This window comes from Gnatocerus cornutus, chromosome 2 (assembly GCF_029298725.1).
Source record: "Gnatocerus cornutus isolate USDA-ARS CGAHR chromosome 2, icGnaCorn1.1, whole genome shotgun sequence".
In the NCBI taxonomy this organism is placed as follows: domain Eukaryota; kingdom Metazoa; phylum Arthropoda; class Insecta; order Coleoptera; family Tenebrionidae; genus Gnatocerus; species Gnatocerus cornutus.
The window spans coordinates 5,363,822-5,378,389 of record NC_142234.1 but is presented as its reverse complement, the minus strand read 5'-3'; the positions used below and the strand labels follow the sequence as shown (position 1 = coordinate 5,378,389).

The following is a 14,568-nucleotide window of genomic DNA, read 5'->3' as shown; positions in this document are numbered from 1 at the left end:
TTAATTAATTTACAATTGACTTTTTTACAATTAAATCAATGAAAGAATCCTAACAATAATGATTACTTCTTTTTTACAAAAATTGCTTTTAGCGCCCTCTTTCGACTAGTAGTCGCAATCTGTCAAATTTGAATTTTGATCGTTGTGCGATGATGTCACCGCTCGCAACACACGCAGCCATCTTAAATTGCGCGCGTGCGCGTTAGCTGTCAGAAAGTGCAGCATAACCGGGATCTGTCACCGTAAAGTGTGTAAAAAATTGAGTTTGTAGTTGTTTTTGGTGGATCTCCAAGTGTTAGGTTAAAACAATGGCGAAGCCCGAACAGGTCCTAATCATCGAACCCCATAATGAGCTGCGATTTAGAGGTGAGTGCGTAAAACTCTCATATTGACGTATTCCACAATCCGCCAATAACAAATACTACATGCTAAGCTCGAACCCGAGGAATCTATTTCAAGATTTTGACGTATTCGTGGAGACAACGGCCACCCTCGAAAACCACAATGATATCACAGGGTCGGCTTCGGGCGCTTGGCCCACATTTGCGGCGCTCGCGGGCCCGACTTCGCAATTGGGGATCACGCGGTTCTTGCGATTTTATATTGAATTCAAATTCAACTGCTGGTGTTAACGTCATTTTTATGTTTGCGAAGGGAAGAGCCAAAAGTGCAGGGAACTGGGTGAAGTGAGTGCTAATTTTATCGTATTTCACTGACATGTTATGGATTATGCTCTTGACATCATTTTTAATATGTTACATTTTTGGACGTTCTAATTCCACTGGCAGTTATTTATTGAACAAAACGTCAGTCTGGTCACTACCCAAGTTTCAATGTTCATAACGGGCACATTTGTCGTCAAAGCATGCTTGGAGTCATGTCTGTTCCTAGTTGATACAGCTTTTTGACAGTGCAAAATAAAATGTCAAAACCCACATTTACAAGGATTTTTATCATCAACTTTAAATTCTGTGACTGTGCTAGTTTCATCTACTGTTATTTTCTTCTAATTTTTAATTTCACATTTTAATTTGTGGCTGTTAAGTTTAAATCGAAGAACTAAAATCAGACATGGTATTTTTTGACCACCTGTATGAACAACGGTAATTAAACATTCAAATAAAGAACAGTTTCCTGTTTTTAACAATTAAAATATGATAATGCATTATTTCTGTTTGACAACATTAATTACAATCAAATTATACTGTTTCTTGATCATTCAAGTTACTGATCAAGTCTGCTATTCGAAAAGCATGACGTATGGCGTAGTGCACGTCACACGTAGTTATCAGTTGACAAATGTCAGCTGTGCTGACTGAGGTCTTTTATATTAAAAAACTTTGTTTTGTCGCCTTTTGACACTGACATTTTATTTGGTGCTACCAACTGAACAAAAGTCAAGACTCCTATCATCATATTTTTATCGCTTTAGATCTTTAATCATATGTATCTAATTAATCAAATTGTGATCACTTATCTTAAACGATCCCAAAATTCAGAAGTATCTTATCGTTTAATTCCTGGAAACTGTTCATTAAATCCACAACATGTTTCAGTGTTTTTTATTTTTAAAACAGATTCTACTTTTTTGGTGTTCCAGAATTTATAAGCCAAAAAGTATGAATTTTGAAAGAATGGAAATGTTTTTTTCAAAAATTATTATGCATTTTACGATCGGGCAGAGGTTGCGACCTGTTATGCCGACTTCATCCTCACCTTTGTACTTTTCCAACTGAGCTAAGGCTATATAGCTTTCATAAAATTATGCTATTGTGTAAAAGTTAACCACTTCACAAAAGAAGAAGATTTAGAGTTGTAAATAACGGGTCATCTACCTGATAGTAGTTGGATGGGGCAAATATGATGATAAACAATGTAGATGATTTATTTGCGATTACCAAGGTTTATAGAGGCCATATAGCCTTAGCTCAGTTAGAAAAGTCTAATTCCAAAGCACGTTTTTTTCGAAAAAAACGTTTCTCGGTCTTCTCAGAAATGAATAGAATATGAGAGGGAAAAAACTGTTATGTTTCTGCATTTATAGAATAATATTTCTAACTAAAATTCATAAATTTTATGATTCATAAATTGAGGAATTTATTACGTGAAAAACCCAAATTCCATTACAGAGCAGTAACACTGGTAAACTATGAAAGCTAGTAATTTATATAATGTAATTAATAAAGTAACGATGCCGTTTCTCATTGTCAGTAGAAAATTGTTGTTATTTATTAGTTTCCCTGTAACACTTTTTTAATACTAATTCCCTTGTAATCAAGAAACAAACGTATTCGCATGACTGGTGGTTACATCAGACGTTATATTCATTTGGTGGTTTAATTGACAAACTCCCAATTTTTCAACCAACCGTTTGAAGGGCCCTGAAAGCAGAATAAAAAAATTCCCTTATGACCTTATGACTAACTCAAAGTATAGAATGCTTTCGCATTATTATTTTAGTTCTAAAATGGTTAATGCAACTACTATAGACGACAACGAAATGTGTACGGCAAAATTGTCTAGAATAATTTTCACTTTAAATCATAGGCGTACTTCTAATTGTCAGTTATGACAATTAATGACAGTAGTTAGTTAAAATCGGCTAAACATTAAACTGTAGTCGAAAAACCAAGAGCCATTGCAAAATTTGAAGAAAACTGATCGCTAAGAGCCGTGGCTGCTTATAAGAAAGAATTGTATAGCTAATTTTAAATGTTTAGAGCAAAATCAAAAAGAACGCCACTGCTCAAAGCCTGATTTACATTATGGAAATTAAGAGAAAAATCCATGACGACGAAAAAGTCGTTCACATATCGGGGTCGCGAATAATACATAGCAAATCCCAACATGAAAAAGTGAAGTTTTTTGATTTTTTGAAATTGTTAGAAAAGAACATGGTAGTGCTGCAACTCAAATTTTTAGAGTGGTCGTTCCGTAACTCCAGCAAAACTTTAGTGAACAATTTTACGAACACTGTATTTTTAGACATGTTGTTTTACCCCTTTGTGAAGGGCTTGAGGATTACTGCTACTCGGTACGCTCGGATTTTAAGTTGGCATCCATGGCGGTTATGCCATACATTACTCATCCTTGCTATGTTAATAGCTATTACATTTTGGGAATGCCCAGACGAGTCAATGCTTATGAAGAACCAGAGTGTACCAAAAAATTCCTAAATTTTAAAATATACTAAATCTTGCACTTGACGTCGCGTCTTTCTGTGCAAACTTATACTGCGGGGCTTAGATAGTCCGAACCGCTTTTTGCGCCTTTTTTCTGTGCCACTCGAAAGATAGTGAATGCGTCAAAAGTTGTGCAAATGTGCGTTTTATTTTAGAAAATTGAGACTTTCGAAAAAGTTTGTTTGTAAATTATGAAGTTTTGTTTTGAATGTTGTCCAAATACAATTAAGTTTATATTCAAATGTTAAAGCTTTTTTAGTTTTATAGGGGGAGCAAGACTTTTGAACGATAGTGTAGTTTAGACTGTCCCAAAATTCAATGGCTCGAAAGAACTAAACAAAATTAAAATATGAAGTTTGTATTGTAGGAAATTCGGTTTTGTTTCGATTTGCATGATGATTCCTTTAGCGCGCCACCGTGTATAATAAAAGTTACTGTTCTTCCTCAACTGTGCCAAGGTACTTACAAAACTCAAGTATTATTTTATAACATTTCCCAAGATTCAATTTCGGAAGTTTATGCACGTTGATGTCTTTTTGATGGTTGTTCGCAAACTCCTTTTAAAGTGAAAAACGGGAAGTGATAGTGATATCTTTTTTCTAACGTATAAATGAAATAGTATACAGGAATACAATAAAAACAGTTCTGTCTAAGCTTGCAAATTGCTCATTCATAAACTTGTTTTTCTCTATGCATACGTAAATAAATTTCGAATCGATATGTCTGCTTATTGGGAGATAAATTCAATCTAATGACGATAAAAATGTTTGCTAATCCATGATTTTGTTGAGTAGAATGGAATGTTTGTGTTTGTAAATACTTTCAGTTGTCACCAGTTTCGCTCTAGTAAGGTAATTAGACGAAAAGTTTTGTCGGTTTCGATTCTTTTTCTTGTTGTGGAAGTACTGAATTGGCTCATCACGTATTACAGAATTGTCCAATTTGATTATTTTAATTTTTATCTTGGCTAATGTTTTAGAGTTGTATATTTCAAGCTCAAGAAAGAAATCGCTAAAATCAAATTGATATTTTTAATGGGAGTCGGCCAAAGACGTTCTTGCAATTGCAGATGTGATTTTGTACTCAGATTGCGAACATAATTTTTTCTACGATCGTATTACCCGGAGTGGTAAATTAAAAACTTCAGCTATTGTGTCAACCGTCTCAATCGAGAACTTGCTAAAAGTTAGTTTAATAGAATTTACTAGTTAAAACACATAATTTTGCAAAGAACAGTTTCGAAGTGCTTCTGGACGCTTTCAGATCTCACCCACTCATCAAATTTGTACCACATAAAACTTACTTAAGGTAACATATTTCGCTTTGACCTACTTCTATCGTTTTGATAGTCAATTTGCTGAGTAAACAACAATTGTACACCTGACAGAAAAAAAAGCACAATGTTGGCAGGTGTATCTTTAACTGTTATTTTGCAGGTGAGGCATTTCCATGCGATTGATCTTACGGTTCTGTTGAAGTTATCTAATTGTGTTCTTAGGTTATATTCAATTAAAAGGGATTCTATCGTTCGACTTGGAATATAATAATTGTCTTTGTTCATTTCAAATGCTAATGAACGGTTTTATCCGCCTGAACAAATAATGTCACCCTCCAAATTCAATGTTTTTTTGTTCGGATAGTCGACTAATCTTAAAAGATCAAATTAAATTTCTTTTCAGAGCACGTAATTGCTTTTTGAACCGCACCGCATGAATTGACTTAAAACGACAAATGTGGATGTAGCTGTGTGTCGGAAATGAAGGATAATTTATAGTGTGAGTCGTTGAATATTTCTTGCAGAGCCACACGGAATTTAAATGGGGTTCTTCCAATACAGGTTACTATTCAAATTGGCTGTTAGCAATGGTGGGGGTTATAATAATTGGAAGTAATTGTAATTACCGAGTAACCTTTAATTGCGTCAGGAGGTCATTATGTTCACCTGTCATTTAAAAGTGATCGTGGATATTACTGTTGTGGTTCCCATGATAGGGTCGGGAAAAAAATTATGCGATCGACCGTCAGTTAAATCATTAATTTATTTTTTTTTTTATTTTTTTATACTGACAAGCCTATTCTTTGTTTTAAATAAATTATTCGGCCTTTATTTTTCAACGAGTCATTGAAGTTATGAATTTTTAATAACGTGGTAAAGTTGGTACGATTACATCTAATTATGATCTGCATGTAATGAGATAATAATTAATACACAGATGTCATGTTGAGATCTTCGTCATTTCTGAAATTTTAGATGGTTACATCTATACAGTTCACTTTACCATTGTATGTATTTTTTAGTAAATAATGTTAATCGATGGTTACTAAAAATACCACCGATTTATTAATTATGAGCTGGAAAGCAACAAGTGTAACAATACAAACATCAGAAATAAAAAATGTCTGTTAGGATTCCTTTATATTGCCATTATTTGGTTCAGAAATTCGTGAGAATGATATAATTTGCAGTAATTGTAGCAGGAACTGCACAGCTTTTAAGAAGAGTGGAGTTAATTGGTGTTGCTGCTGGGAATTTTGAAAGAGATAATAAATTAAAAGGGGCAGATGCTGAGGTTTAATTGGTTTCAACACTTGAGATTCTATATTTTTAAACGAGGTTAAAATAAAAATTAATCTTTCACCTGGAAAAATTTACTTTGAATTGTTAATAATGTCGTTACGTGTGAAATGTGGGAATTTAACGGAGACATAAAAGTTACAACCGTGTCTTTATGAATGCATGCTCTTTAACAAGGCCAACCGCCAAAAAACATTTATCGCCAACTAGTTAACAAGTATGGAAACCTCCGGGAATTTTATTGAATAGAGTCCAGTTTAAACAAAACTGGCAACACGTTCCAAAATGCAATTTTGGATATGTTGTGAAGATCGCGTTTTTTTTTCCCACTGCTTTGCGAGGGCAGTGGTTAGTCACGATCGAGCTGAATATAGCATAATCGATTGGATTGAAGTCTGGAGAGTTTGCTGGTCCTATCGGGACTGGTTTCTGATACGCGATAATTAACGGTGATGATAGGAAAAGTTTGCAAAAATTTAGGCGCGCGGTTAGAAAGCAGTCTATTCGGTCGGTTGCAAGCGTAGAATTTCATTTTTCCTCCATCGAAATTTGCAAGAGAGATTAAAACCCACTGATGTTTCTTTGGCTATAAAAATAAATCCACAGACACGTAATAGTTTCAGTTTTTGTAACCTCATCATAACTTTTAATAAAACCTTTGTCACCGTTTTTATAATCTTGACATTGCGATGATTCAACTCGAGAAACAATTTATTCTTATCTATGTCTCATTTTAATCTTTTTATATGGACAGACGGTGTCTCCTGATGAAATTTTGACCTACCTTAATACCATATGCATGCAACTTGTTATTTTAAAGACGGCAACACCTGCTAACACATCTGCACTCTAAAATGTACATATGACAGCTCCAATTATTGAAAATTGGAATGTTTCGCCAAGAGTTATTTGGTCTCGGTAGAAAGTTCACTAACTTGGCGGATATTTATAATTCCTTTCTGTTTTATTTAAATAAAACTATCGAAGCTAATTTTAAGATCATACCTCGCATCTTCTTGTTAAAACTTTGCTGAAACTTAAGAAGCAGACGCTTCGAATTTAGTTTTTTATGTCGAAGATAAAGAAGTTCAAACGAACTATTTTTTTCGTTCGTTTCAATTTGGCTCCGATATTTTTGTTGGAACCATGATCTTGGTGTTACGAAAATAAGTTGGACGATTTGTATAGATAAATTACGAGAGCGTAGAAGTAGGTGTGGGCCGATGTGGAAAGATAAATTTGTTTTTTTTTTAACTTTAATTTAGTTGGTAGCTCTGCCAGTTTGAGGGCTGAAATGTAATGCTAAAGTTTCGTAATTGTAAGAGTGACCATCATTTCGTTTCTTCAGGTGCATTCGCCGTCAATTTTATGATGTATCGACATTTTTTTCTTTAATCAAACACATCATTTTTCAATGTTTATAACCTAATTATAGATGATTGGAGCTTCTAACTAAATAGTTCTAGCTAAGCATGCAATCAATAAGTTTGAATCTTTCACATAGGTTCAGATTTGAATTAAGTATTGCTTCAGTGATTGTAATAAGCTGCTTTAATAATATACAGAGTGAGTCATGGTAATATTAAGTGCAAATAAGGTTTAGGACTACATATTTTCATGTTCTTTTGTAGGTAGATAAGTTAAATGTTTTGCAGTCACATAATTATTTAAACGAGCGATAAAATATATTAATTATATTAAAACTGCAAACACAACAACAAATTTTTTTAGTAATATGCAGGGTGATTCTCTTTGCAAGGATAACGAAAATCAAAAGGATTTTGTTTGAACAGATTTTCCCCCGTTACTAGAGAAGTTTAGAATGTGTCGATAATCAGCACACATTAATGTGTAAAAATAAAAACCCCATTAAGCAACCGTTAATTTTCGCGATGACGTCAAATTCCAGTCTAAACGACCACCCATCGGACGTTGTATTTTCGTGATGTATCGTCTAAACAAAACGTAAAAATGAAATCATCGATCATTTCCAAATGATAAATTTGTAATGCTTGTTTCTTTCCAGGCCCTTTCAATGCTCCAGTTACCTCATACATGAAATTAACGAATCCATCGGACAAAAAAGTGTTATTCAAAATCAAAACGACAGCTCCCAAAAAATACTGCGTACGCCCCAACTCGGGTCTCCTAGAACCGAACACTTCAATAGAGATAGCAAGTAAGTGTATAAAGACAATCCATGAATAATTAATGAGCATCTCCGTCGATATTTCAGTAAGTCTGCAGCCGTTTTTGTTCGATCCAGCGGAAAAGAACAAACACAAATTTATGGTACAGACATTATTCGCACCGGACGGAGACGTAAATCTCGAACAGTTATGGAAAGAAATAGGCCCGGAACAGCTGATGGACTCAAAGTTGAAGTGCGTCTTTGAAATGCCAGTCGAGCAGAATGAAAGTCAAGAAGAGCCCGCTAAAGCTAGTCCTAAAGCGCCGGTGGCTCAATCATCGGTACCTAATAACGCGGTGGATCCGGAATTACAGAAGGCGGCTGAAGAGGTACTTTTGACTAACTTAACATTTACATTGCACCAATTGATGTTTCATTTCAGGTACAACAACTTAGGGAAGAAGAAAGTTCATTGAGGCAAGAGAACCTCCGACTCAAAGAGGAGATCCTCCAGTTGAAATTGGCAGCAGGAACGAGGGTAACTCAGCCCAACCGATACGCGCCCCCCGCGCAACAGCAAAACATCCCAGTAATATACATGGCTGTGGCGGTAATTTTGGGCTTCTTAGGCATTGTATTGGGCAAGTTTGTCCTCTGAGACCCTCCCTAGAGACTTAGCGTGGTTTAACTCAGATTACCATGCCCAAACTCCAATATATTGTATATTTATTACAGTTACTTCATTATTATCTACTGTAAAATAAAATTTCTTGTGCATACTTCAGAGGTGTGCTGTTTTGGTTGCATCTTTCGGCCAACTTTTTTTGTTCGCCAATCTTAACATTGCCAGAAGTAACGGCTTTGCTATGAGCGACAAACGTAAAGAGCTGTTCGGGTTTTGGGTGTGTTGAGATTGGGAAAGCGGGTTGGTCTTTTTTTTACAGAGTTTCGTATAAACGTAGCTAAACGAATTTTACTGTCGGAACAAGATTTTATTTGAGATATCCTGTATTTGATTGTTTTGTGTCAGCGATCGCAGGTCGAAGTATACAATATATGGCAAGTTTACTTACTAGCCATCTTTTGGACGTTCATGCCTTAAGTTTTTCCTCTTGTATACAGTGACGGTCCAGACGAAATTGTTGCTACTTGGGAATACATTTTAAGGTGAATGTTTTTTTCATAAATGCACAGACTGTACATAACGTTGAACTTTCTCTGTATACCATCATGATGTGTTGATCAACTTTCCGACGCTCTGTTGTTTTAATACCACCATTCTGTTAAATATATTTATTTTTTGTTTTTAGTTTAGATTTTTTAAAATCCGGAAAGTTGTTTGACTATTGCATTTTTTTAAATTTTTCTTTTCTTAGTATTTGTGGTAATAGTTGAGTCATTTTGTAATTGTTAGTTAGATCGAGCACTTGCCAAGGTCCATCGATGATTATTCACCTTAGAATCACTTAAATATTGCATTTGGGTTCAGATCATTTAGATTAGTCCACTTCATATTAATGTGGTGCTGTCATATATCCTACTTTCTTTTTTTCTTTTCATTTGATATTGAACTGTTGTTTTTGACCTAAACGAAATTTTATTCGTGTCTAAATTTTGTTAACTGTTCTAGATTTAGGAAAATTAAAAAAAAAAAAACATCTGAAGTTAATAGTAGTAAGAACTTGGCTTGGTGCGATTGTTCATATGTATTATATTTTAACACGTTGTACTATTTTATGCTAGCCTGGTAAGTGTAAGTAACTTCAGTGAATAAACTATAATTCATTACCTACCAGCAATTTTTATCATAGCATTTATTTGCTGATAACGTTACTATTTATCCTTACCTTTATTCTAAACACTTCTAAGCAAATCAGTACACATTTATCTTATTGTCAGATCTTAAAATTTATTTCAGATAAAAATTACTTACACATTAAAAAAAAACAAATGCCTTGAATGATCCACATTGAATATAAATGCACTTTATAATACAGTGGCCGAAATAACAAAATAAATATCTAAAATCACAACTAAAATGATTATTACACTTGGTTGACCTGTGGAGATTCAGGTTTATTTAAATTCTGATTGTTTGATTGATGTTGCTGAACTGGAACTTGTTGCTGTTGTTGTTGTTGAACTGGAACTTGTTGTTGCTGTTGAGCCGGTACCTGTTGTTGCTGTTGAACCGGTACCTGCTGTTGCTGCTGAGCAGAAACCTGTTGCTGTTGCTGCTGAGCAGGAACCTGTTGCTGTTGCTGCTGAGCAGGAACCTGTTGCTGTTGCTGCTGAGCAGGAACTTGATTTTGCTGCTGCTGCTGCTGAACAGGAACCTGATATTGTTGCTGTTGAACAGGAACCTGATGTTGCTGATTAACAACTTGAGGTTGATAGTGCTGTTGCTGTTGTTGCTGATTAACGCCATGAGGTGGTTGTTGATATTGCCCTTGCCCTTGTCCGTGATACGCTTGATTAGGAACTTGGTGAGGATAAACCTCGTTCGTGTTGAGTTGACCCTAGACAAACAACTTAACAAACAAAGCGTTTATTTTCATTAAACTAACCTGAAGCTGTTGAGGATGCTGTTGTTGCATCTGCCCCGGGTGGAATTGCTGTTGCGGAACCGCGCCTGGATGCATCGGGACCCCATTAGGATGAACAGGAACGCCATTAGGATGGTGTCCAGGTGGCACTTGTTGATATACATGTGGAGGAACATGACCTGGATATGGAGGATAACCATGATGAATCTGATTGGCCATTTCGTGCTGTCTTATGTACTCCTCTAATTCTTGGTCACTGTAAGGCTTTTGTTCGTCAAGACCTTGCCATCCGTGATCCTGTTGAAAATCGTTTCTCTTCGTCTGTGCCAAGAACTCCTCATAGTCGATGAAACCATCTCTATTCAAATCGACTTCTTTGAACACGCTTTCCCTCATTCTTTCCATTTCTTCAGCTCGTTCGCGCATGTCGTCTTCCGGTTCTCCCGCAGCGTACATCTTCTCCAGTTCTTTAACAAATAACGCTTTCACTTCATCTTGATCCCACAATCCGTTGGAATCGATGTCGTGTAACATGAAGAACGTCTTCGGGTCGAACTCTTGTTGCATCTGGTCCTGTTCCTGCCAAACTTCTTCGAGTTGTGCCTTGTGACCCGGCTCGTGAAGTTTCTCATGTTTCTTATGCTTCTCTTCACGCTCCTAAAAATCAAAATTAACGCAACGAACAAACTAATCGGGTCCTTACATGAAATTCTCTCTCTAGCTTCTCCCGTTCTGCCCCATTTGTGTGATTCAGTTTCACCTGCTTTTCGAACTCTTTTTGCATCTCATACTCTTTAAACTCTTCTTTCCGTTTCCTATCAGCTTCGACCAAATCTGCCGTCGTCTTGGCAATCAGTTTCTTCAAATCATCGATTTCGAACGTGTGAGGATTACTATGATCCAAATGCTTATGACTTGGATCTTCCAAATCAATATTTTGTTGTAGTCTCATCTTCTTCTCTGTTAGATCCTTTAATCTGTTGAGCTCCACGCGCTTGATTTCATCCAAGCGACTTCGTACGTGATGCGAAACAAACTCCAGTTCTTCTGCTATTTTTCCAGACCTGATATCTTTTTCGTCTGCTTTTTCTAATTTTTGTCTAAAGTCAGGGTCGGATTCAAGCGCGTTCACTACCTCCCGCAGGTATCTGTGATATTCCATGTAGTCTTCTAAACCTGCTGCTTCTTCATTGTCATGTTCTTTATCTTTATTCTGAGTTACAGGAGGGGCAAAACAAATCTGTAGCGTAATGAGGAGGAAGAAAGACGCGAAATGGATACAAGTCTTCATTTTCTGAAAAAATAATTCTGCATGTATGAAATAAGACAAACTGACCCGGAGATATTCGATATGGGTCATTAAGTTTGAACAATGATGTGTGGGGACCCCTGACTTGCTACTTATCAGTTGCGAGATGTACTTTTAATTCGTTCTGTGCAGTAAACAGGTTCAAAAGACTGTAAATCTTCCTGACACCCATGACAAATATTAAATTACAGGAAAAAAACAATCAATCTGTTCCATGGACAATTTCCTACAGTATTTTAAAAGAGGACACTTGGCTTCTAATTAGGTACCATATGGGCAACTTTCAGTACTTTTTCATAAGAAAATTTCACCTGTAGTTTATGGTGACTTTAATACCTAACTGAATATTTTCTTCAGTAGATTCTGTGTGAATCGAGACTTTCACTATACGGAAAATTGGATTTAATTTTGGATAAGAACAAGAACTGCTTGGACAACTACAACAACAATAACAAGAGATAGTACACCCAAGAGATAACTAGATTTTTTAATAATTAAACAATAAAACATGGATAATTGATATAATTGTAGACAAAACAATCACAATTTACATACCTGAATTATTGCATATACATAACCTCACAAAACTACGTATAATTAACTACGAAACACGATTTAATATTTAATTGCTAGTGCGAACTTGTTTCTACTGACGTGTCTTTTCTGTCGCAACTAGAAGATGTGATAATTCTTTAGAGGCTAACAAGTAAACAACAATTTTGACATTTGACGCATGTTATGCTAATGTCAACTTGACAGAAAGTTCTAGAAACCTATAATACCGACAAGGATAACTAGATGACACTCCTTGACCCAAATCAAATCAGGAAATATTTATAACTTTATTCGTAACATTACAACATATCACAATTTCTTTATGGAGTAGTTTTAAACACTCTGATTATTTTTTCCCTAGTTTATTGTTGGTGTGCCGCCTGGGGGCCCACCGCAGGGCAGCACTGTCGACGCACAATCTCGGCCGTTTGTACTGACTTGATCTAATGTGCTCCTCCACCAGTTTTGGGGTGACACAAATGACATGTTGTCCTTTCCAATATTTCACCATGTTCATGCTCTGCAGGGTTGAAATGATATCAGTTTGTGTAATACTCGTCATTTGACTGAAACAACAAAATGAGTGGTATTCTACAAATAAACCCACTTTACCTCAAGTCTTTGATTGATAAAGTACCCCTAAAATCGCGCAAGATCTCTAACAAAACCCAGCTCCAGTAACTTCTATAGCTTAACTTCCCTAAATCACTTAAGGGTTGTTCAGGGCTACCAACTGTTCCTTCAAGTCTTGATAATTCATAACTGAAGGCTATGAGAAGTTTGCCATAACCTTGTCTTTGATAAGGGGGTAAAGTTAGGATACAAGCAACATTGTTGCCGTCTGGAGATTCTTTTTCTTTAGAGAAATAGCCCACAATATGGGCTCCTTGTTTGTCTACTTCACACAAAATGTAGAAGAGAAAAGGCTCTACATCAAAATATAGAGTTTTGTGATCCAAGAACAGCTTGGCCAAGAGACACAGATTTTGACAGTAGATCTGCAAAAGTCAATTAGTTGTATGTCACTTTAACAAAGTTACTCACTTTGTGGTCTTTTCCATCCACTTCATACACTGATAAAGTTCCCTTTCTATAGATTTCTTTGCCAACAGGTTGTCTCCACGTGCACTCACTCTGAAAACTTGAAATTAGGGAGATGTTACATTAGGGGTTCAACCCTACCATGTGGTATCTATAACTCTTTTCCAATCGCATGTATTTTAGACAGTATTCACATATCCATAATTTGCTCTGACGTCCATATTCTTCCGGATATGGACTAAAATACCACGTATCTATCTCAAATCTCCCAATTTGGATCTTATCAATGTATTTAACTTTAGTTATTTGCTCATGTTCTTTCTCTAAAGCAGCAGTTGTTGGGTCCATCTCTGCATATCTACAATCAATTGTTTAGTGTTTACTTAACACTTGTATGAGTTTTACGTTTTTTGAATGTGATTTATTTCATCATGCCTCCTTTTCTGATTCCTTGTTATTTTTCTATCAGAACTGTCAGACAACAAGTCAGAAACAATTGGTCTCTCCTTCCACACTTTATCAGACGGCACCTTCTGTCCAGTTTCTGACATACTAAACCGCGAAGACATTATCCTACCTCTTGGAACCTACACAACAGTGAAAATCAGTGAATTTTCAAAAACTCCACTTACCCATTCGTCCAATCTGCGATTGTACCCCTCGTAATGCACGTAATATTCGTACTCATTATCGCCATACCGAGTCTGAATGATCTCAGCAGGATCTGGAAGAACAACCATAGAAACTACATAAACACAAACAATGAGGTTATGAAAAGTCACTTACGCCAAGTATCGTCAGATCTGCGAACGAGGTAGTGTTCCCCAATGTCCAGAGGTTGTTCGTCGACGCTTTCGTTGTCTTCGTCGTGTGACTGCGGTGGTTTCATGTCGCTTTCGGACTTTTTTCGCATTGTTTCAGAAGGCGTCTCTTCTTGTTTACTAGGATCAGCCATCTTGAAAGTTTAGACGAGTTGGATGCGCGCATGCTTGGGAATTTAGTGGCGCGGATTTTAATTTGTTGAAGAACAAACCGAAGTTCATATCGGCTGAGTTTCTCATTTGATTTTGTTTTTGTGTCATCAAGTCAGCATTTTCCATCTTTTTTATTACTTTAATCATTATTTTGTATTCTTGTTTGCTGAAGTCATGTATTGTAAATTGTTAAGTAAAAAAGTGGTATTTAAATTTTACTTATAATTTTATTGAATTCTTTATAATATAACAGAT

At 35.9% G+C, this 14,568-nt stretch overlaps 3 protein-coding genes across 3 annotated transcripts; 1 reads left to right on the top strand and 2 right to left on the bottom strand.

Annotated features, from left to right (window-relative positions):
* The first annotated feature begins 161 nt into the window (after window positions 1-161).
* Vap33 (VAMP-associated protein 33kDa) lies at window positions 162-9,680 on the top strand. The gene is made up of 4 exons (XM_088050318.1): window positions 162-366; window positions 7,784-7,936; window positions 7,994-8,277; window positions 8,331-9,680. The coding sequence occupies exons 1-4, from the start codon at window positions 309-311 to the stop codon at window positions 8,544-8,546; spliced, it is 711 nt and encodes a 236-aa protein (XP_087906444.1). The 5' UTR covers window positions 162-308; the 3' UTR covers window positions 8,547-9,680.
* A 91-nt stretch (window positions 9,681-9,771) lies between these two features.
* NUCB1 (Nucleobindin 1) lies at window positions 9,772-12,493 on the bottom strand. Its single transcript, XM_088050315.1, has 4 exons — window positions 12,299-12,493; window positions 11,138-11,728; window positions 10,456-11,091; window positions 9,772-10,407 (listed from the first exon to the last, which is right to left on the bottom strand). Exons 2-4 carry the CDS (start codon window positions 11,723-11,725, stop codon window positions 9,934-9,936), a joined length of 1,698 nt encoding a protein of 565 aa, XP_087906441.1. The 5' UTR covers window positions 11,726-11,728; window positions 12,299-12,493; the 3' UTR covers window positions 9,772-9,933.
* Window positions 12,494-12,571: 78 nt separating this feature from the next.
* Window positions 12,572-14,324, bottom strand: mof (males absent on the first). The gene is made up of 7 exons (XM_088050317.1): window positions 14,126-14,324; window positions 13,972-14,063; window positions 13,745-13,926; window positions 13,481-13,697; window positions 13,343-13,432; window positions 12,911-13,296; window positions 12,572-12,864 (listed from the first exon to the last, which is right to left on the bottom strand). The coding sequence occupies exons 1-7, from the start codon at window positions 14,292-14,294 to the stop codon at window positions 12,645-12,647; spliced, it is 1,356 nt and encodes a 451-aa protein (XP_087906443.1). The 5' UTR covers window positions 14,295-14,324; the 3' UTR covers window positions 12,572-12,644.
* Window positions 14,325-14,568: the final 244 nt, after the last annotated feature.